Source organism: Microtus pennsylvanicus, chromosome 5 (assembly GCF_037038515.1).
Source record: "Microtus pennsylvanicus isolate mMicPen1 chromosome 5, mMicPen1.hap1, whole genome shotgun sequence".
Lineage (NCBI taxonomy): Eukaryota > Metazoa > Chordata > Mammalia > Rodentia > Cricetidae > Microtus > Microtus pennsylvanicus.
In genome coordinates, this window is record NC_134583.1 from 110,043,197 (window position 1) to 110,067,287 (window position 24,091).

Genomic DNA, 24,091 nt, shown 5'->3' on the forward strand with positions numbered 1-24,091 from the left:
ATTAACATCTTCCTCAGCTTTTAATAAGAATTTTTAACTGTGATAATTAAGTCTTAATGTTTATAATTTAAGTATCAAGAAAGATAATCTCATTTAGCATATTATAATAGTAATAAGTGACAGAATAAAATCATTACATAAAGAAACCCCAGGATTTGAAGATAAGGCTCAACAGTTAAGAATGCTTTCAGTTTTTCCAGAGAATTTGACTTTGACTTCCAGCACTCACACTTTGAATTGTCAAAACTGTATGCAGCTCTAGCTCCAGGGGATATGATGGCCTCAGCAGGCACCTTCACACATGAGTATATATTGACATATGCATGTACACACAAAGAAAATGAGTCTGTAAAGAAACCCCAACTTAATATGATGGTGAATACAAAACATGGGAAGTACACTTGCCTAACACTTTGAAAGCCATGGAAAAGGCCCTGTCCAAGGCTTAGTTGGGTGGGGGAAGAGAGTTCATTCAGGTTCACGTTTATAGATACTAGCCTGTGAGTGTTACAGTATAAGTGAGAAGTATACCCAGTAATAATGGTTGTTGCTGCTTGATTACTTTATAGATATGTATACATTTTAAGGTGTAGTCCAGGCTGATCTCAAATTGATTCTCCTGCCCCCATGTTTTTAGCATATTCTTCCAGCATGTGCCACCACCACTGGACATTTTACTTTTTCCCTCAACTCTGCAGATTATGTATTGTATATTGCATGCAATTTTAGCCTCCTGTGAAAATAATTCTGAGTGCTATCGTGTGGTTTCTTTTCCTTTTCACTCAGATATCCAGAAAGTGGTACTCTAGAAATGAATGTTAAGGATCTTCGACCACGAGCAAGAACCACTTTAAAATGGGATGAACTGAATGTTGGTGATGTGGTGATGGTTAATTACAATGTAGAAAGTCCAGACAAAAGAGGATTTTGGTATGATGCTGAAATTACTGCACTGAAGACAATCTCAAGGACCAAAAAAGAAGTTTATGTGAAAGTGTTCCTGGGGTAAGGTTTTGTCACTAATGCCGTTTAGTTATTCAGTTGGAAGTATAATTCTCAGATGTGAAGCACATATTTCTATTAAGGAAGATGGGGTTAAAGAAAATTTTCTGTTTTTTAAGAGAATATTTTTAAGACCAAATCTATCTTCATTGCTAAGGTTAATGATAATTTTGGAGAATATTGTATATGAAAGTGTCTTGCCTGTGCTTCCTAGAATTCTTTTTTGTTTGTTTTACTGAGACAAAGTTTCTTTATATATATTCTGGTACTCGACTTGTAGACTAGATTGGCTTTAAACTCACAGAAGACCACCTTCCTCTGACTCCTGAGTGCTGAGATTAAAGGTGTGCTCCACCACCACCTCGCTTAGAATTCTTATAGATGAAACAATATGCAAAAATATTGAAGAACTATGTTCACATATTCGCTGTAGATGACAGCTTAACCTCTTTTCTATCTAGCTTGTAACTTTGCAGAATTTTCCTCAAATGATAGAGTTGTAGGCATGGTCTCACAGAGAACTTTTACACTTGGACAGTTATCACTACCACATAATATAGTATAGAGTATCTAAATTTTCCTTGTAAATTCTATGTGTATTTATTTCTTTTCTTTATGATGAATATGAAAATGTATGATGTATTGAGCACTGATATATTAGTGCGACATTAACAGATTTTGCTTGTTGAGAGAGCCAAATTTGTATATTTTTCATGTTTTAGTTAACTGGATTAATGGCAAAAGGTGACAGATCTGGGAGCAATCACACATTTGTTTAGCCCACTAGCTGAAGTGCTTAGAAATAAAGTTTACTGGAACACAGCAGCACCCCTTGATTATTATCTGTACATCAGCTTTGAGGAACTGCACCTGAGATTGTCTGGCCACACAAACTGCTTCATGAAAATAGTTAGTAACCTGAGATAAGGATAAAGACTATTAGGATGTGTTGAAGAAAACTTTTACTTTATTGTTTTCATATTAGAATATTAGAATCAAAGCTCATATTTTAGAAAACAGATTTCAGACCTTTTTACAGAAATACAAGTGTGGTTCTGCTACTCAGCTAAGGATGTAATTGATATAAAGATTTCTAAACAACTTAAAATTCAGATATGTATATTGAAATTTGCAAGCAGATGGATGGATGTAGAAAACATCATATTGAGTGAAAGAACCCTGACCCAGAAAGACAAATACACACACACACACACACACACACACACACACACACACACACACACTCATAAGTGGGTTTTAGACATAGAGCAAAGGAAAAACCATCCTACAATCCATAATCCCAGGAATCCTAGACAACAAAGAGGACCCTAAAAGAGACATACATGGATCTGATCTACATGGGAAGTAAAAAAGACAAGATCTCTTGAGTAAATTGGGATTGAGGGTAGAAGGGAACTGGGGAGTAAGGAAGGGGAGCAGAGAAAATATGTAGATCAATATAAGCAACAAAAAAATTCATTCATATGGTTATACAAATCTGAAGAAACTACCAAAATAACTTGACTGTATAGGGAACTTCATAATATACTTGGCTTCAGTAAATATTTTTAAAAATGGGGGTATGCAACAGGAGATAACTAAACTCATAGCCTTTGAACTTTAAAACAGAAATGATCTGGGGTAAGCGGTGCACATCTTTAAATAAGAACACTGAGAGGCATCGACAGGAAGATCTCTGAGTTCAAGGCTAACTATAGATACATAGTGAGACCCTATCTCAGAATGAATAAATAAATGAGCGAAAAAAATAATAAATTTATAGGAAAAGAAAAATTTGCTATTTTATAAATGATTCCTCTAACTGATCCTAAGTTTGAAAATTACTTCAGTAACTAAACTGAGTAGAATGATGGACAGGCATAGTATTGATTGGTATAACAGTTGCATTATAGCTGTTTCAATTGTAAAACACTACTCAGTTCTTACTAAAGTGTTAGAAACATAAAAGCCATGAAAGCAAAGGTGGTGTGAGGATAGGTATTTATTTCACAGTTAAAAATCTTCCTAGAGGCTCGAGATGGCTTTGGACCACTTACTGCTCTTTCAAAGGACAATGGGTATGGTTCTCTATACCCACATGGGCATCTCCTAATCACTGTAACTGTAACTCTAGTTTCAGGGAATCCAATGCCCTCTTCTGGCTTCTGTGGGCTTGTGCACACATGTAGAATGCTAGGTTATAGTCTTTAACTTTAGTTAAATGATCACCATTCCCTAGAAATGCAAATGTCAAAACCAAGACTGAGAAGCGTTTGAACAAATAGTGTTCTTAAGCAATTGCAAGGAAGAAAAAGAGGGTATGGGAATCTGTGGATTATATACTAGTAGATGGGTGAAATTATGCCGTATGCTAAGGGTGGTAGACAAGCAGTAAGGCTACAGAAAATCATGTTAAATGTAACTCTTGAGAAGATGTGAAGAAATGATTATTTCTGAAGTAGCATGACAGTTCTATCTGCTCTCATCAGTGATAACAAAGACTACATACCTCACAGTTGCTTGAGTTATCCATTTATCTGTATAGTTTTCTATATTATATTTGATGCTAAATTTTTAATAGAAAAGGTAAATGTGGAGAAAGTTTTAAGTTAATGGATGCTACTTTCTCTTTTAAATAAAAAGGTAGAAGGAAGGCTGGAGAGATGACTCAGTGGTTAAGAGCACTGGCTGCTCTACCCGAGGACCCAGGATCAATTCCCAGCACCCACATGGCAGCTCACAGTTGTAACTCCAGTTCCAAGAGATCCAACACCCTCATAGAGAATATATACAGAAAACACCAGTACACATTAAATAAAAAAATCTTTAAGTAGTAGTTATGATGTAGAATTCATTAGAGGGGCCCAAACAAATAAATAAAAGTCTTAAATCTATGTGTGCCTAATAATATGTCTTCCAAATACAAAACAAAAGCTATGATTTAAAAAGGATAAAGAGGGCTGGAAAAATAGCTCAGTGGTTATGAGTGGTTGCTGCTCTTGTAGAAGATCAATTTGAATCCATGTCAGGTAGCTCACAATCATCCTTTAACTCCAGCTCCAAGGGGACTACTCAATGCATCTAGATTCTGCAGGTACCTGTATTCATGTGCAGTGTTTGCACAAACCTACATATTCACATAATTAATAATGTTTTTAAGGAGAGACAAGTTCTCAGTCATAGTAGGAAATGGAAGAATACGCATATAAGTATAAATTAAAGTAACTGTGGCTTCATATTTGAAAAAAAATATCTAGTAAGAGGCCACCTTATTTTTTCCTAGAAATACGAGAAATATATTTAAATCTTATTTTAAGTAATAGGAGAGTATTTTATATATATAGTCTTTATGATAAGTCTGTAAAACAGGTACTTCTTGCCTAATCTAAGTAATAATAAAGTCTCTTAATTTCTCTTTTCCTGATATTGCTCTAAAATTATAGCTAACTTTGAGGATTAACTACTAAAAGTAAAAGACCAAAGTAATTATGATAGCTATAAGCTCAATCAATTTATAAGTTGGAAAAATAAATTTTCACAATGACCTGTAATTATTATTTTTACATAATTTAAATTTTGCTGATAGAAATTAATGTTTTTTCCTCTTTTTAAACAGGGGTTCTGAAGGAACATTAAACGACTGCCTTGTGGTGTTTGTAGATGAAATCTTCAAGATTGAGAAACCTGGAGCCCGTCCTCTTTCCTTTGCAGACGGAAAATTTTTAAGTATGAGTTTCTCCTTTAGGCTTAGACTCAATTTGCTGTGTAATGAAAATTTAGTTTTATTTAATCAATGAATAATTTTGGAGGAGTTATAAAACAGTAGACCATACAAATTTTCTTTATTTAAAGGAAAAAGAATAGTTTGTAGTAGTTATGTTTGTAAAATGATTTTTCAAATGCTTATACATGTTTTGTTTGTTTAAAAATACGTGTGTGAGAGAGAGAGTGTGTGTTTACACATTTGTGTCACAGCACACAGTGTAGAGGTTACAGGACTCTTGGAATTCTCTCCTTACATCATGTGGGCTATGGGGATTGAACTCAGGTCACCCAGCTTGGCATTAGGTGCTTTTATGTACTAAGCCATCTCTAGCCTACGGCACTTACTAAACCTCACCTTGGGTTGTTCTTCTCAGTACATTTTGTTTTTCATTTAAAAATAAGTTATATGCTCTTTCATTGGATTTTTCTTTCTGAGAATAATAGATACAAAAAGATAAAACTTCCAAAATTTTGTTCTTTATAGGGAAAAATGACCCTGAGTGTGACCTGTGTGGTGGAGATTCAGATACGAAATGTCACATGTGCTCTTGCCATAAATGTGGAGAGAAACGGGATCCCAACAAGCAGCTTCTGTGTGATGAGTGCAATATGGCATATCACATCTACTGCCTGAGTCCACCTTTGGATAAAATCCCGGAAGAGGAGTACTGGTACCATCACCGGGTTTTGTCTTTTTCTATTTTAATTACTGTTTTTCTACAAAATGGATCTTCCCAACGTGGATTCACCCCTTCCCCCCATCCCTCCCTCCCTCCTTCCCTCCATTCCTCCCTCCCCCGTCCCTTCTTCCTTCCCTCCCTCCCTCTTTTTTATTTTCTTCAGATAGTTTCTTATTATGTAGTCTCTGACCGGCCTGGAACTTGCTGTGTAGACCATTCTGGCCTCAAACTGATAGAAATCTGCCTACCTATGTGTCCCAGGTGCTTTGGGATTACAGGACTGGCCGAACATGAATTTCTAAAGATACTTAGTACACTAAAGTATTTAAAATGTCATAGGTAGCCATTGCTTAGCACTAATACCTTTACTCATTTGCTGTAATAACTCTCAGGTGGCTTCTGATTATATATTTTTTTCTTTCTGGTCATGCTCTAGTATGGAGGCATTCGAAAGTGCATATTTGATTATGTCTTTGCTTCAGAGGCTTTAAGTTGCCTTTAAGGAACCTGGAATGCTATTAATACATAGTTTTTCCACCTATGTGTCATACTACCTCTCTCCCTTATTTCCCTAAATACTCTATATTCTAGCCATATTCAATTCCCTTTAACTTTGTAAGTCTTATTCTTTTATTTTGTTTTGTTTTCATACTTGAGTCATTTTTTCCCCCCGGAAACATTTTCCTCTTTCGCTTAGCTTCAGTTTTTCACTTATGCCTAATCAGCCTTTATAATGGCTGTCCACCCTAGTATGTTGGATTTCCTGTTATATTCTTAGGAATTAAATACTTAATGTATATTAACAGTGTTTTATATATTTTGTATCTCTAATCTTACGGAGTTCTTAAGTAGAACAAGGCTCTAATATTAAATATACTTATCATAAACTAAATTTAAATGTGTAGCGATAGTTGGAAACAAACCACTTGCAAAAATTAGGAGAAAAGTACCTAGTAAAAATTGTAATAAACCTTTAAATAATCACATTGTGGAATCTTTTTTAAAAGTATTTTTTAAATTTTTGTGTGTTTTAATTATGTTTGCTTTTGTGCATGTGTGCGCGTGTACATATGCAATGCCCTCAGTGGTCAGTAGAAGACATTGGAATCCTTGGAGCTGGAAGTACATGCTGTTTTGAGCCTCTTGGTGAGGGAGCTAAGAATCAAACTCTGATCTTCCAACAGCAATAATTGCTCTAACACCTGAGCCACTTTTCCGGTGCTCTCCCCCACACATTTTGCTACGTGGAATATTTTTAAGGAAGGGATATAATAGTAAAATAATACTGATGTCCAAGTGACTAGTGAGTGTGATCTCTTTTCTGTGCCTTTTGAAAATGTGATGGCTGTCTTACTATAGAAACTACAGGGGTAAAAGAAAGGAGGAAAGGGGCCAGTGACATGGTTCAGTAGAGAAAGACAGTAGGTCAAGGATAACCTGAGTTCAGTCCCTGGAATTCGTGTAGTAGAAGGACAGAACCAATGCTCTCAAGTTGTCTTCTGACCTCCATGTGTGCCATAAATGTGCACATGCGTGCGTGTCTGCACACGCGCGCACACACACACACACAATATTTTTAAAGTTAAAATTACAAAATGTAGAAGGGTTTTTGACTCTTTTCTGTTACTTTCTGCCCCTGACTTGCATAATCACATGACTAGTGCTGTGCTTCCTTTGAAGTCTTATTTGTTCTTGTTTCAGTGGAAATGTATATAGTGGAAGGAATTTTGGTGCCTTTTCAGGTAGAATTGTTTCAGTTGAGGGAACTAAAATATTTGCATTTTTACCCTACTAGTGTAGATCTCATAATTAGGAGTGACTGGGGCGTAGATACAATCTTTCCTCTAATACTTATATGGAAGAGATAGTCAGGAAAAGAAAGATACAAATTTAAGATGGATTATGTTGGTGTGCTCTTGCCCAGTGGTTCTCAACCTGTGTTTAGTGACCCCTTTGAGGTTGAATGTCCTCAACATTCAACAGGGGTTGTGTAAGACCATTGGAAAACACAGATATACTTATATTACAATTCACAACAGTAGCAAAATTACAGTTATGAAATAATAATAATAATTTTAGTTTGCATAATTTTTTATTGATTCTTTGGGAATTTTATCTCATGCACCCCAATTCCACTCACTTCCCTGTCACTTCGTATCTGCCATTCATTCTTGTAGCTTCCCCCCAAAGGGAAACTTAATAATAAAAATAAAAAACAAAAATACAAATAAGAATATTAATTACAACAATAGAAAGCAAGCCCCCCAAAAAATCACTTTGCTCCTTTATCTTTCCCATCTCTCCTTTGCCTCCTCATCCATCTTAGTGGCATTGGGAGCTGCTCTGTATCACACAGTGAACCCTTATGTTCAAACAGACAACTTTACTTGCAAGTATTCATCGTTAATGTGTTGTTGGCCAAGGCCTCTGGCTTCTGATATACCACCATCACTGGACCCTCACCAAAACCCCTCTCAGATATCCTGCTGTTGCCCTGAGTCATGGAGATCCCGTGGCTATGGTTCCATAGGACCAGCCTCTAAGAAAAATAATTTTATGGTTGGGGATCACTACAATTTGAGGGACTTTATTAAAGGGTCACAGCATTAGAAAGATTGAGAAACACTGTTGTAGACTTTCCAGTTTTTGGTAGCAGAGTAGCCTTATCTCATTCTATACACCTGGTTTTAGAGAAAGAGTAAAGCAGCTTTATGAGAAAGGACAGACAAGTACAAAAAACTGAACTAGATCTAGAGTTGCTGTCCTGTAAACCCGTTTACAGTGGACTAGACTTTTTTGGTGTTGAAATTTTCTGTCAAAGAACTATACCACACACACACACACACACTCTGCATTTCACTTTCTTATTGTGTGTTGGGGGTGTGTTTGTGTGTGTGTGCATGTGCGCATGTGTGCGTACCACAGTACAAGAATGGAATTCAGAGATCAGCTTGAGGGAACCATTTCTCTCTCTGCACCATGTAGGTCCTGGGGATTGAACTTCGGTTACTTGGCTTGGTGGCAAGCACCTTTACTCACTGAATTATCTCACTGGCCTCTTGTGTATTTTTTTATAATGAGAATTCTAATAACTAAATTAGATGGAAAGATGTAACCATTGCATATTTTGCTGTTGTACCTATAATTCTTTCTCCTTTGATTTTTATAATAATTTCAAATGAATGTTTTATTAGTGCTAGTAAAAATTGTGGTAGCATTCGAATCTTAGACACACACATATACCATGATTTTGAATTGAATTTCAGGGTGCATAAAACAAAATCTTAGGGCTAGAGAAATGGCTCAGTGGTTAAGGGCACTGACTGCTCTTCCAGAGGATCCGGGTTCAATTCCCAGCACCCACATGGCAGCTCACAACTGTCTGAAAATCCAATTCCAGAGGATCTGACACCACACAAAATGCACATAAAATAAAGATAAATAAATCATAAAAAAATTTAAAAATCTTAAAGTTCTCTAAAAGTGAAACAAGAATTTTTTTTTTTACTCTCAGCTTTATCACGTGGAAATTTTTGAAATGTTTAAAATTTTGGTGACAGTTGATGCTCTCTATTGTAACCCAATATGTCCTAGTTCTTGTTCTGATGTAGAAAGACCATTAGTCTCTCACTGCTTTCAGTATGACGTTACCAAATATTCTTTGTTCTTTTTTATTCCTTTAAGGTATTGTCCTTCTTGTAAAACTGATTCCAGTGAGGTTGTAAAGGCGGGGGAAAGACTCAAGATGAGCAAGAAGAAAGCAAAGATGCCTTCAGCTAGCACAGAAAGCCGGCGAGACTGGGGAAGGGTAAAAATGAAACTCCCTCTCAGTTTCCTACTAACAATTCATAGTTAAATAGTGTCTCAATATTGATAGTGGTAGTATAAAAGATTAAACAATTTAATTCTTACTGTAAGTGATAATTCAGTTGTATAAAAATGATTTCATTGATCCAATTATTTTATTTGCATCTTACGTGAATTGGAAATCTGTTGATGGAGACTTTGCTTTCATTTCCCAGTTTCCCAGACCCAAATGATCACACACACAAAAAAGTGTATTAATTACTACACTGTGTGGCCCATGGCTCAGGCATATTCCTAGCTAGCTCTTACATCTTAAATTAACCCATTTCTATTAATCTGTATCTGGCCACAAGGTTGTGGCTTACTGATAATGTTCTGGCATCTTTCTCCTTTAGTGACTACATGGCATCTCTTTAACCCTGCTTACTCTTTCTGTGTATCTCATTTTGGATTTCCAGCCTGGCTTTACTCTGCTAAGCCATTGCCCAAAACAGCTTTCCTCATTGACCAATAAGAGCAACACATACACAGAAGGACATCCCACATCAGAAATCATCAAAAAGTTTTACCTAATTGGTTTTCAAACAGCTTATTTTGTGACTTACAGGGAATGGCTTGTGTTGGTCGTACAAAAGAATGTACGATTGTCCCCTCAAATCATTATGGACCTATCCCTGGTATTCCTGTTGGGTCAACTTGGAGATTCAGAGTCCAGGTATGCTTTGAAATTGGTTTAGTTGAAAGGGTTAAATTCATGTAATTAAAGTTGAAGTGATGCTAACATTTGTTTTAAGTTACAAATGGGTCTCAGCTTAGGAGCACATGTCATTCACATGTTAGAATGTCTTTCCCAGACATAATCAGACAGAAGAGCCACCATTAGAGTAGGCATTAGTTGTCTTAGTTATCACTTTGTTTTATTGTTCTGTATGGGACTGGTAAGCTTTTAGGAAAATTAATATTTAAAGTAATTTTAAGTTATGTGATAAATTCTTATTTGATTTAGACTTACTTTTAGACATTTTCTTTGAGACTTCTTGAATAAATATTAAGCTACTGAGGCATTTAGTGTCTGTTAATCCAGTACTAAAATTCTTCACCTTTCCTCACCTCTTCTGCCTCTTATGTTCTTTCGATCCCTTTGGCAATGTTCCTTGAGTCTTGGATTGGGTAATATATATGTCCTACTTATGACTGGCCATTCAAATTCCTATTACTTTGATCATTAGGAGTGTCTGCAGGGAACACTAGTCACTGCAGAAAAGAAACTTACATGACAAAAGCCAATAGCAACAATAATCTGTGTGCGTAAGTACAGTTATTTAGAAGACAATTTAAATTTGATGCATTGTGTATGTAGCAAAACAACAGCAGCTTCTCTGATAGGGTCTTTGACCTCCCAAATCATATGCTTTTGACCAGCTTTATAATGTCAATAACTACAGTTTTCTGATGAAATCCACAGCTTGCCTATACTGCTAGTCTTGCTAGGTAGCCTGTTTCGGGGATTTCCTGTCTGCCTTCTGAGGCAGGAGTTACAGGCAGACCACTATACCTATCCAAACTTTGGTCTTGCTTATATGGCACTAACCCATCTCCCCAGCCCAACCAAAAACTACCCGTATAAGGACTCTTCTAAGCCATGTATGGTGGCTCATGCCTGTGACCCCAGTACTAGGAAGGCAAAAGGAGAATAATATGATGCAAATTAAAGGCCAGCCCTGATATACATATTGAATTCAATGCCAATCACAGCTTCTTTGTAAGACTCTTGTCTAGAAATAAACATAAAAAGGCTCGTTCTGTTGATGATAGAATGGATTAGAACTGAGCAAAACAAGACAGTGTAGGAGGATCTGTTAGTGTGTAGGTCCCAAAGCAAGATTTGGGGCTAGAACTGGGGAAAAAAATCCAGCACCTTCAGGATTTATTTGGGACAATTAAAATGAGAAAGCAAACTCTAGGTGAAACATAATTGGGCTTTAGATTTTAATAATACATATGGAAGCATTTTGTAAGGCTAAACCCATTGTTACTTTTACATTTATTTTCACAATTTTATACATATAGAATGTACTTTGATCTTATTTTTCCTTTACCTTGTAGGTGAGCGAAGCAGGTGTTCACAGGCCTCATGTTGGTGGCATCCATGGTCGCAGCAATGACGGGGCTTATTCCCTCGTGCTGGCTGGAGGATTTGCAGATGAAGTTGTAAGTAATGATACCATCTTTAGAACCTATCTTGATCATTCATAAAATGCAAACGTTGTGTCTAAAATGCATAAAAAACGGTCTTTATAAACATAGTTTTTGTTGAAAAGATTGATTCTATATAAGTTATAAGATATAACAGTGTCTATTTTTTACATATGTTGGTTTAGCCTATACAGTTGGTAACTAAGAATTATATACTCTTTGGAGCTTATTTTTTTTAGTAAATTAAGCCTATTTTTAAATGTAGATTCACAATTAATAGCATTAGAAATGATAAGCATCCTTCCCCAAGAGTTTCATTTTGCTGAATTGTTTACCAGATACTATCACAGCCAGGATCTTGACTCCACAGTCAGGATGCCAAATGCTTCTGCTCTCAAGATTTTGTTGTTATGTTGTCCCCAGGCCCTCTAACCCCTGATAACCACTAATCTGTTTCCCATTTGTATAGCTTTGTCACTTCAACCAGTTTTATGCATTGATCATGTAGCCTGTAATTTGGGGTATAGATGTTTTGTGTGTGTGACTCAGCATGATTCTATGGTGTGTACTAGTAGTTCCGTCTTGTTTATTTCTGAGTCTATGGTATAAATATATCACACTTTAACCATTTACCTAGTAAGGAGTACCTGGTTTACTTTCAGATTTTAACTATTACGGAGAATACTTTAGTCAACAGTTGTATACATCGCTAAGGTCAAGAAGTGCAATTTCTGGGTCATACAATATCATATGTTTGTTTTACAGGCATGGTAGAGTGTCATGAGATGAATTAAGGCTATATCTAGGTAGCTTTGAAGTAATCATTAGGTGGGGAGGTGAGGATGAAGTTGCTGGTCTGTGTGACTAGGCTTGATAGCATGAATTTGTACAGTAGTCTATTTTTAGGTTAACTCCTTTAGCAGATTGTGAGGTAGAGTAGAGATTGGAAAATTGTGGGATGGGAATGTAGCTTCATGGCAGAGTGCTTGACTTGAACACACAAGGCTAAGGGTTTGTTAGCAGGGTAGGGTTATGGGAAGTTCTGTTTCTTGGTGGTGGCAGCCTTACATGGTTGAGCAGGCATAGCTTTGTGTATACTCTTCCTAGGCAGCAGCCATGCACAAGCCACTTCATGGTCCAGAAAACACAACAAATCTAGGCTGATTTTTTTTTCCCTTTTGCTTTAATAGAAAGCTTTTGTTGGCATAATGTTTGGAGTGCAAATGTGTTGGTGGTATAATATAGAATTTTAGCCATTATTTGGTTGTTTGCTGCTTGAAGAAGGTTCAGGATTTTTCTTCTGCTTCAATCACTGTTTAGCTTAGATTGTGCCTATTCTGTTTTGTGCTCACTACTTTTTTGTTATAGCACTCTCATTATTATAACTTGAAAACTTGGTGATTATGAATTTGGGTATTCTGGAGTTAATCAAGAAACAATGTGAAATAAAAATTGTTTCTTGTCAATTTAGGAAGTATTTTAGTAGGGCATGGTGGCACATGCCTGTTATCCCAGCACTTGGGAGGTAGGGGTAAAAGGATCAGGAGTTCAAGGTCATCCTCAGCTACACTGTAAGTTTGAAACCAGCCTGAGATTTGTCCCAAAAACAAGTAAAAGACAGAAGGAAGTAAGGAGGGAGGGAGAGAAGGAGGAAAGAAAGAAGGAGGGAGGGTGCATGCTCTGGGCCATTGTGGATATGTTTATTAGAGGGTCTTCCAATGGAATACACTGTAGGTAAAATTTAACTCCTTACTTTAAAAAATAGAGATGTTAAATATTTCAAAACCTAATGTTAGTTGAAGGCTTGGGAGCCTATAGAAACACTTGTTTGTTCATTGATGCATTCATAGACAGCATCATGTACTGTGTAGCCCAAATCGGTCCCTTATTTTATCTAGTCTTCTTTCTTCACACTTCCTAGTTTTAGGGTCACAGCTTGCCCCACCATACTTGCCTCAGAAAAACACTTAGAATGCACACAGTTTCAGTTAGGCTTTAATCCAAGGGAAAAACAGTATGGGAAGTAAGCAACCTTCAAAAAAGAATTTAATAGGGAAAAAAAAATCATTGTCTTAGATTTATCTTGAGTTTACAATAAAAAAAAAAAAGTCCTGGGCTAGTGGGTATTCTTTTACCACCAGACCTGGCGTCCTGAGTTTGATCCTAAGGACTCACACGGTAGAGGGAGAGAACTTTGTAAGTTGTCCTCTGACCTCCACACGCGGGCTGTGGCACGTATATGCCCCACCAGCCAAATAAATTAATGGGAATATAATTTAAAAAGCCAGATAACTAGCCAGCTAGTATTGCTAGAATAAATTATAGACTGATAATTTTCTGGAGTTATTTTGCGCTTTGAATTGGCTAAGATTTAGTTGTACCTATATAAATTTGTAGCTACTACAGAAATTATTGGGTTGTAGGGTTTTCTAACTTCTCTTTTGGGCATAGTTATCAAATTTAATAGGTGTTGAATACTACATTTAATTTTCAAATTATTTTCCAGGCTTACATTACTAATAGTAGTAATGCGCATTTTTTAAATCTAAGTATATCATGAATGAATTCATAATATGAAATATACAAAATTACTATGTTATTAAAACTCGAAGGTGAAGCTTTTGTGTAAACTTAACTTTATAAAGCTTATATAATGTCCATGTCAAATATGAATGTTCATCAAAAAAATTCTGTACAATGTAGATGCCAGCCAAGAATTCCATCATGGAATGTTTCTGAAAGTGACAATGTTGTATCAACACCTGCAAGCTAGTGTTGATACGTCAGTTACTATTGAATTAAATGAAATGTTTCTAGCCCATAAGCCCTTACGTTGAAAAATGTTGTCTATAACTTAGATACACACATGAGAATAACTGTGTTTGAAGATAATGGAAACTAGAACTTTGAACCAAAATCTTTAGATCAAATGATAAAACTTGAAAGTATACTACACACATTATTACATTTTACTTTATTTTAGTAAATTCTCTGAGAAACATGTCAATAACATCTTAATGTTGTGACTAAAATGAGAATTGGTAAAATTACACTCAGGTTTAAGCATTTCACTCTAAACAAATCTTTTCCTCTAGGACCGAGGTGATGAGTTCACGTACACTGGAAGTGGTGGTAAAAATCTTGCTGGTAATAAAAGAATCGGTGCACCATCGGCTGATCAAACACTAACAAACATGAACAGGTGCTGTTCTAAAGACTGTACGATCTAGGGGTTCCTGAAACTGAGATCCTATTGGGATCACTTGTCATTTCAGCTGTAGGGCAGAATCTTCAACTAGGAGTTACAGGAAATTAAAATTCCTTTGGTCATTTTGTTAATTTTTTTTTTTTTTTTTTGGTTTTTCGAGACAGGGTTTCGCTGTGGCTTTGGAGCCTGTCCTGGAACTAGCTCTGTAGACCAGGCTGGTCTCGAACTCACAGAGATCCGCCTGCCTCTGCCTCCCAAGTGCTGGGATTAAAGGCGTGCGCCACCACCGCCCGGCTCATTTTGTTAATTTTTAAGTGGCATTTTTCCCCCTTATTTGATACATGTGGTATACATGTTGAAACATGTTGACATTTCTTCCTTTGAAAGAAAGGAAGCTATATGATTTAAGTGAAGTTGGAGATAAGGTGACTATAAGTCAAAAACCAAAGTGACGCTCTCCTTGACACTTTTGTCTTTCCTGTACAAGTTTGTTTTAGAGGTGACTCACTAATGTGAACTAGCCTTTTGAGAATAGGAAAGTGAAATGTCAGGTAATTTAATCAGTCTGCACTATAAGCACTTTTAGAATTTGTATTAATAAAATGACTTCTTAGTTATAAAAATACATTGCAAAAAATCCACATTGCATTGATTTTAAATACTAGTGTCATTCTTACAACTACGGGATACAAATTTTCATTTCTAAATATTTTATTTTATAAATGCATGCTGATGTTTACAAAGTAACTGAAATCCTAGATAGCAAAGATAGCTTTATAACTTGTCGTAGTAAAAATTTTGTAAACTATATAAAAGTTAAGAATTTTTATATCCTATAAAGAGTATTTTAGCATTGAGTAAAAATGATTATTTTTGCACTTTGAATATAAGGTATTGAGTTTTAAATATTGTCCCTTTACTTTCTTATTACTATGTCAAGGAAAGAATATACCAGTATTATTTCAAGACTTTATACCAGGTTACATAGAATATTGGTTTCATGTCTTGTATATTATTTCTGACAGTAGGATTATTTTACTGAACTAGCAGAGGAGACACATCAGTTGTACTGGTGAAATCACAATCCTAAAATAGGAGTATAATCCTTGCTATCCTTTTCCTACAAAGAAGACAGCTCTTAAAGAATAACTTAGAAGTCAGAAATAGCCTGACATGTTTTTTTCCAGTGAACCTGCATCTTAAATTGATAATAACATTGTATGGAGGTTTTAGGAATCCAAACTTAGGTCCTCTTACTTATAAGGTGGCAGTTTACCTACTGAGCCAACTCAAATTTTAACCCTATGTGTTAGCAATGTTTTTCCTTCACCGAGGTTAGGAATATCCCAACTTGAGTAGATTGTGCTACATTTAGAACTAGATATTCATCAAAAGTTCTTATAACATCTAATATAGTCACTGATTTACCACTGTATGCTAAGGAGGATTTTCTGCCAAAACATGCTCCTTCTGCACAGTGGTTCTCCTTGTTGTGTGTAATCAATAAATCATAGAAGTCTCAGAGAACCTAATTTCTTCACTGTCAGGATTTTCCTGGCATTTTGATGCACCTGAGTTTATCCTTCTGTGGAAGTCTTCAGAGAATATGCTCATGTCACACTTGTTCTTAATATCCTTTAGACTTTTCAGAATTTTTGCTGTCTGGAATGTGAAAAATCTAGAAAAGCTGTTTGTTCTTTGCTGACTAATTTATTTTTCTGGATTTCTTTCTACATTATTCCAGCAATTTACCTCATTTCATCAAAAATTGACTTTTAAAGCAATCACTTACTTTAGTTTCCCAACATTCTCCCTTTTCTCCACAAACATTATCTTCAGCAGATTCCATGTATTTCTAGTTGTTCTCTATTATACGTGGCACAGATGTTATTACTTTCAGAAGAACCCTACAGGCTATCTGGGAACCAATCCCCTGGCTTGGGGGTGACATCAGAAAACTGATTTGTCTTCTCTGCTGGTGGGGGAAAGCATAATCCTATTGTCTGGAATAATGTGGAAAGAATCATAGGATCTAAATCATCAGGTAAGGCATAATTTACTTTTTAATTGAGCTAATGACTCAGTTATATGCTTAAAGATTGCTTGGTATAAAGACTTTGTTTTATTTTTTTTAGGGCATTGGCCCTAAACTGTGATGCTCCATTGGATGATAAAATTGGAGCAGAATCTCGGAATTGGAGAGCTGGTAAGCCAGTCAGAGTGATACGCAGTTTTAAAGGGAGGAAGATCAGCAAATATGCTCCAGAAGAAGGCAACAGATATGATGGCATTTATAAGGTGCTCTATCTGGCATGACATCTCCTTGGTCATTCTGGGGCTTTTAAGACATGTTTACCATAAGGAACTACTCTGGGTGGGCTAGAGAAAGGATAGGCTGGTTCCGATGGCATTTCTGCTCCTCCACAATGTAAACGATAGATGACGTGAACTCTTAACTTCAAGATTTTGAAAAATGGCTTTGAAAGCTCCTAAGGCAGAGTTACAATTAGGGCCCAGGTGGCGTTCTTTCTGGTTTTTTCTTGTTTGGTACTGATGGGGCTCTAATCCATGATTTGTGCACACTGGGTGAACGCTGCACTCTAGACCCAAGGTTTCTATATTTAGTATAGTCTGTATGATAAAACCATGTAAGTAGTTTGACCATTATATATCTTGGTTACTATGTATCTTTAAAATCCTTTTAATTTTAATAATTACAATAGATTTTTGAAAGCAGAATACATACAATATAAAAATGTATTTGTATCCTTATATATAGAATAAACAAATCAGCTACCACCATTTTTCTCTGCCTAATTTGCAAAATTCTGTTAATTTGTTACTGTGTTAAGTTTATAGAATTATTTTCTTATGTAAGAACTAGATTAAAAGAAAATAAGCTCATAACAATGTGTTAATAATATTCTTGACTTATTCCCTGTTCTTATGATAAAGCAAATATTCTGAAGTTGCATTAATTATAGCAGATTTATTTAAAACTATTAATATGATGGTGTCATGGTTAGTCTAAACTTTAAATCTCAATGTCATGTATAGGTAGTGAAATACTGGCCAGAGATTTCATCCAGCCATGGCTTCTTGGTTTGGCGTTATCTTTTAAGAAGAGATGATGTTGAGCCTGCACCTTGGACCTCAGAAGGAATAGAACGATCAAGGAGACTGTGTCTGCGATTGCAGGTTAGACCTTGGTCTGCACTGTTCATGTGCTAAAAGAATGTACAGTTATCTCTGGGCTTTTAACAGAGTATCATCATGTTACTGTGTGACTGTGCTCGGGAAAATCTGGACTTGTTAGTGAAAAGCAGAAATTTTTTTCTTTTCAAGTTTTTTTAATTCTCTCATATATTGCATCTCAATCACAGATTGCCTTTCCTCCATTCCTCCCTGTGCCCTTTCCCCCAATACACATCCCTTCTTCCCCAGATCTACTCCATTTTTCAAAAACAAACAAACGAACGAACAAAAAACCCCACAAGCTTCCCAGGGATATCAACCAAACACATCAGAACAAATTACAATAAGGCTAGCACAAACCCTTATATCAGGACCGGGAGGGGCAAATCAGTAGGAGGAAAAGAGTCCCAAGAACAGGCAAAAGAGTCAGAGACATCCCCCTCTGTTAGGTGTCCAAAAGAACACCAAGCAACACAATCATAAGTTATGCAGAGAACCTAGCTAAAAACTCAGGCTATTGATTGTTGGTTCAGAATCTGAGCCCCCTAGAACCCTAGTTAATTGATTTTTGTGGCCTATGTTCTTGTGTCCTTGACCCCTCTGTCTCCTACAGTCCGTCCTTCCCCCTCTTCGGCAGGATTCCCATGGCTCCGCCTCACGTTTGACTGGGATCTCTGCTTCTGCTCCCATCAGTTGCTGGATGATGCTTCTCTGATGTCAGTTGTGCTAGGCACCAATCCATGAATATAGCAGAATATCATTAGGAATAATTTCATTGACTTTTTTTTTCTTTTTTGCCAGTTGTGTTTGACTTCTGATTCCTGACCTCCCAGGCAGTGTCAGACGTGGGTTTTCTCTTGTGGCATAGACCTCAAGTTGGACTTGTAATGGGTCGGCCACTCCCACAAGTTGTGTACCACCATTACCCCAGCGCATCTTACAGGCAGGACATATTGTAGGTCAAGGTTTTGTGGCTGGGTTGATGTCTTGAGTCCCACTGCTGGGAGCCTTGTCTGGTTATAGAAGGTGGCCAGTTTGGACTCTGTATCCCCCATTACTAGGAGACTTCATTAGAGTCTCTTCTAGATTCCAGGAAGTTTCTGTTGCAATGAGTTTCTGCACTGCACCCCCATACCCCTCAATTCCAGTCACATCTCCCAGTACCATCTCCCTCCACCTCCACCACCTGAACCTTCCTGTTCCCATCCCTACCTGCCCTCAATCTACCCATAAAAATCTGTTCTATTTCCCCTTCCCAGGAGATTGATGCATTACCTGTCCCCTCCGTGAGCCCTCGTTACTTAGACTCTCTGGGTCTGTGGATTGTAGTATGATTATCCTCTATTTAATAGCTAATGTTTACTTATCAGTGAGTGCATGCCATGTTTGTCTTTCTGGATCTGGGTTACTTCTCTCAGGTTATTTTTTTTCTAGTTCCATCCATTTGCCTGAAAATTTTATGATGCCATAGTTTTTAACAGCTGAGTAATACTTCATTGTGTTAATGTACCACATTTCTTTATCCATCCTTTGGTTGAGAGACATCTAGGCTGTTTCTCAATTTCTGACTATTAAGAATAAAACTGCTATGGACAGAGTTGAGCAAGTGTCCTTGTGGCAGAGCATCCTTTGGGTGTATGTTCAAGAGTTGTATAGTTGGTCTCGAACTCCAGAGATCCGCCTGTCTCTGCCTCCCGAGTGCTGGGATTAAAGGTGTGCGCCACCACCGCCCAGCTCCTGTATCTCATTTTTAATTGGACTTTTTGTTGGTTGATATCTAGTTTATTGAGTTCTTTATATATTTTGAATATTAGCCCTCTGTTGGATGTGGAGATGATAATTTTTTTCCCATTCTGTAGACTGCCACCTTGTCCATTTGACAGTGTCCTTTGCCTTACAGAAGCTTTTCAGTTTCATGAGGTCCCATTTATTGGTTATTCTTAGTGCCTGTGCTATCAGTGTTCTGTTCAGGAAGTTGTCGCCTGTGCCAATGCATTTAAAGCTGTTCCCCACTTTTTGCTCTATTAGGGTCAATGTATCTGGTTTTATGTTGAGGACTTTGATCCACTTGGACTCGCATTTTGTGAAGGATCATAGACGTGATTGTATTTGCATTCTTTTACATGCTGACACCATTTGTTGAAGATGCTTTCTTTTTTCCACTGTGTATTTCTGGCTTCTTTTATGTCCATTGATGTTTGGATTTACATCTGGGTCTTTGATTTCATTTCATTGACCAACCTGTCTGATTTTATGCCAATGCCATGTAGTTTTTATTACTATAGATCTGTAGTATAACTTGAAATACGAATGTTCTTTTATTGTACAGGATTGTTTCAGCTTGCTTGGGGTTTTTGTTTTTCCATATGACGTTGAGTATTGTTTTTTTCTGAGGTCTGTAAACAATTGCGTTGGCATTTTAATGGGGATTGCGTTGAATGTATAGATAAAAAGCAAAATATTTTTAATTCTAATTGGAACTTGAAGGTTTTTTTGTAGGGGAAAGGTAGAGTTATGTCTCATAGGAGTGGTTTGCTTTTTACCATTCTCACTCTTCCTCATTCCTCTTCTTTGTCTTTTTCCCCTTGGTACATGCTATGATGTAAACCCATAAAGGGTTTATGTGAATGTGGATGACGTGGCTACATTCCCCTAAACAGCCTGTATATGGTATACTTTGTTTCTGAGGCTGTTTTCAAGGTTGTGGTTTAAGTTCATCTCTCACTGTCCCCGTCCTTGTTCTTCCCATGAAACCAACCAGCATTGTCCTTTCAACTTGGCTCTACCCACACTGCATATCACGGCTGAACTGTGGGCAGAGTCTGACCACCCATGCAGGTGACTGTGTGTCCTTGAGTGCAAGTCTGTTTCTGTTTTTCTTGTTTTTTTAAACTCCTAGAAATGATGCCTTAGATGAGATCCATCAGCTATTAGAATAACTAAAATAATTTATTCTATGAACATTTTTAATTTGCCAAATTCATTTTCAGAGGTCTTTAGATCCCAGTGTTGGTCAAATATATTAGAGGAATCTGAGTAGGATTATGAAAATATATCTACTATGATGAGTAGTAATGTGTTGAGGCCAGAAACACATTGAGCTTTAGACATGAGCATTATCACAAAGTCATTCCTTCCCTCAACAATAGGTATCCATAGATATAGAATGTATCTACCATTGGATCATAGAAAGTTAACATAGTTTTATTTGGGTTTCTAAAATCTCCTTCCATCCATAGTTTTGGGAGATGAGAAATTTGGCACTCCTTTTTTGTTTGAGATTGGAACTACCATTTTCATCTTGTCTATGAATATCATTTCCTGTGCTCCGTGTTTTATCTCTACTTCATATCTAGTTTTTTTTTTAATTTTCAAGACACCAATAAAGCATGTGAAAATTTTCTTCTCTTAGATCTGAAGATAAGATCAGTAAATTGTAAAGCATTTTAACATTTCACCCTATGAAATTTAAATAAGCATTTTCTTTTTACACCCCTCATCAGTATCCAGCAGGTTACCCATCAGATAAGGAAGGGAAGAAGACAAAGGGACAGTCAAAGAAGCAGACCAAAGAAGCAACCAAGAGACCAGCTTCAGATGGTAAGTGGTGATCTGGAGCATACATATTAATAACACATTTTCATATAGAGAGGCTAAATTGAGGGACTCAAACAATTATAATAAGGATTTTGTGGGGGTTTTGGTTGTTTGTTTTCTGAGGGGACCAGTCTCTTTAATAGAGTAATAACCATATCAACAAGTATCCTGGACTCAAAGATGCTGTTCCATGTGCTCATCTTCCTTCTAAACATTGTTACAGTTTCTAAGCAGAACTGTTCAAGTCTACTGACAGAGTTTATAACTATACCTAGATGAGTGTCCAAGTGCCTCCAAAGTGCTGAAGACATCTGAGTCCACAGAAGCAGTAGAAGCCTTTCAACTCAGCCCTCAGCAGCAACGCCTGATCAGAGAAGACTGTCAGAACCAGAAGCTATGGGATGAAGTGCTTGCATCTCTTGTAGAAGGACCCGTAAGTAACTGGAGACTTTTCTCTGTCCTGCTCAGTCCCCTTAGCTGCTTATAAAAAATCATTTTGAGGCTTAATATTCTAATGGTTTGGCTGATGACTCAGGCTTTTCACTGACTAAGTCTACAATCTGTGTATTGCCACATGCCCCATGGCTGCTGACTTCTCCTCTCAACCCACCCTTCTTTTTCCCTGTATCTCTGCTTGGATTTCCCACTTGGTTCTATTCTGCTTGGCTGTTGGCCAAATCACCTTCTGTATTAACCAATGGTAATAAAACATTCACAGCATACAGAAGGGCATCCCACATCACCGGTATAACATTTTTCTTCAATAATGATGCTCTGATATTAATAATGGAAATTGGTTTTCTCAAGTCAGTCTAAACTGTATCTTATGTAGTTTTCTAATCAATTTCCTCCACCTTTCAGAACTAACAGGAGTCAGTAAATTTAAACACCTGTAAATTTATTTTAAACTTCTAAGATACTGATAATCAGGAACTAATTAACTTACATCGAGGTACTCTTTTTGGAAAGAATTTTCACTTGTAAAACTTAATCAACTGAATCTAAAACTCAGCTGAAAGATTTCTATTATTATAGTTCAGAGATCACTAATAGTGTAAGTCTTAAATAGTTGTTTGATTTTCAAAACTTGTGTGTTCAGCTTTTAAGTAAGCAAACCAGTCTTGATCCATTCAAATGTTTTTCATCTGCGGTTGGAAAGGTGGCTCCATGGTTAAAAGCTTGTTCTCTCACAGAACACCCAGTCCCAGTTCCTAGCACCCAGGTTGGACAGCTTACAGCCACCTATAACCTATAATTCCATCTCTGGGGGACCATTGCTCTCTCCTGGACCCTTACAAGCACCTTCCTTCACACATGCACAGATACCCCACCTCAGTACACATACAAATACACACATAATTTTAAAGATTTTCTAATCTAGTTTTTTTCTTGGTTTTGTAATCATTAAATTTTAAAATGAAGCTGAGCCTAGTGGTATATTCCTTTAATCCCAGCACTCAGGAGGCAGAGGCCTTTGAGTTTAAGGCCAACCTGGTCTACAACATATCAATTTCCAGAGCATCCAGGGCTACATAGAGAGACCCTGTTTCAGAGGGGGTGGGGGAGAGCTAACAAGGTTAATGTGTAAATTTCATGTTAAGCTGAGTTCACCAAATCAAAAGCTTCAAATGAGAGCTATTTCCTCATTTGCTTTATTATATCTTTTATTTTGTTTGTTAATTTGATCTCTCGAGTGTGATGTAGTTTTTTATCTTTCTTTCTAAAGTAGTAGTATGGTAGCTGTGAGTGAGCTTTAAGTAAATTATATTTTGCCATCACTTTCTAATTTTTCCCTTTTCTGTTGCGTTTATTTCCTTTTTTGCAACAGCTAAAATGTCTCATGTATCTAAAGGGAGTAAAATAAAGGGTATCTGTGCCCATCTAGCCTGGAAGGCCTCCTGTGATTGTTTTACCTTTTTTGTTGAGAACCATTATTGTATTTAGTGTATTAGAAAAGGTTATTAAATACTGTTTGGCTTTATATCAGAAATCTATGTGATTGATATCTTGGGTTAGTCTTGATAAGGTGGGGCTTAGATTTTGTTTTTTAAGTATCCTGGGTATGGTGATTTTGTTCTGTGAGAGGTATTGTTTATTAGACAAGGGACTCAGCTATAAAGAGAATGAGGTCCGACTCATTTCCCTTGGGCTACACAGAATACATCAGTTGTTAATCATAACTTAGATGAACAGTTAGAATTCTTGGGGAAGATATAGCTGGTTAGTGGTAGATAACATCAGTGAGCTCCAGATAAGGATGGGATGGGACAAAGTAGCAGATACTACTGCAGTGAGAGAAGCCACCTGAGTGAACAGAAATGTGTGGGCATTGGTGTCCTACTCTTAACAAGACCTGACATGCCTCATCCAGCTGTTATGACTTGAAGCTGGCAGTTACTCTGAACATGTAGTGACATATTCTTTAGTGTATCACATTAATGCTTTATTTGTAATTCAGTTGATTTAATGTGAAGACATCTTTTAAAATGTAACATTTATTGATGTTTTAATTTGAAGAGCTTGTAAATTCTTCCTATTAGTGAAAAAAAGAAACCTTAAAGAGTATCTATTATTAATATTATAAACAAATGGATGATCATCTTTATGACTGTTGGAAAACCACCCTTTTCTAGTTTAATAG

At 36.7% G+C, this 24,091-nt stretch overlaps 1 protein-coding gene across 1 annotated transcript in view; it reads left to right on the forward strand.

The window, feature by feature from the left end:
- Positions 1–24,091, forward strand: part of Uhrf2 (ubiquitin like with PHD and ring finger domains 2) — an 80,569-nt gene that overhangs the window by 53,338 nt on the left and 3,140 nt on the right. The window contains exons 4-14 of the mRNA XM_075973823.1: positions 787–1,005; positions 4,619–4,728; positions 5,252–5,438; positions 9,132–9,255; positions 9,862–9,969; positions 11,361–11,465; positions 14,546–14,652; positions 16,794–16,956; positions 17,716–17,856; positions 21,357–21,453; positions 21,726–21,883. Coding sequence (XP_075829938.1) covers positions 787–1,005; positions 4,619–4,728; positions 5,252–5,438; positions 9,132–9,255; positions 9,862–9,969; positions 11,361–11,465; positions 14,546–14,652; positions 16,794–16,956; positions 17,716–17,856; positions 21,357–21,453; positions 21,726–21,883 — 1,519 coding nt within the window. The remainder of the gene's footprint in view (positions 1–786; positions 1,006–4,618; positions 4,729–5,251; positions 5,439–9,131; positions 9,256–9,861; positions 9,970–11,360; positions 11,466–14,545; positions 14,653–16,793; positions 16,957–17,715; positions 17,857–21,356; positions 21,454–21,725; positions 21,884–24,091) is intronic.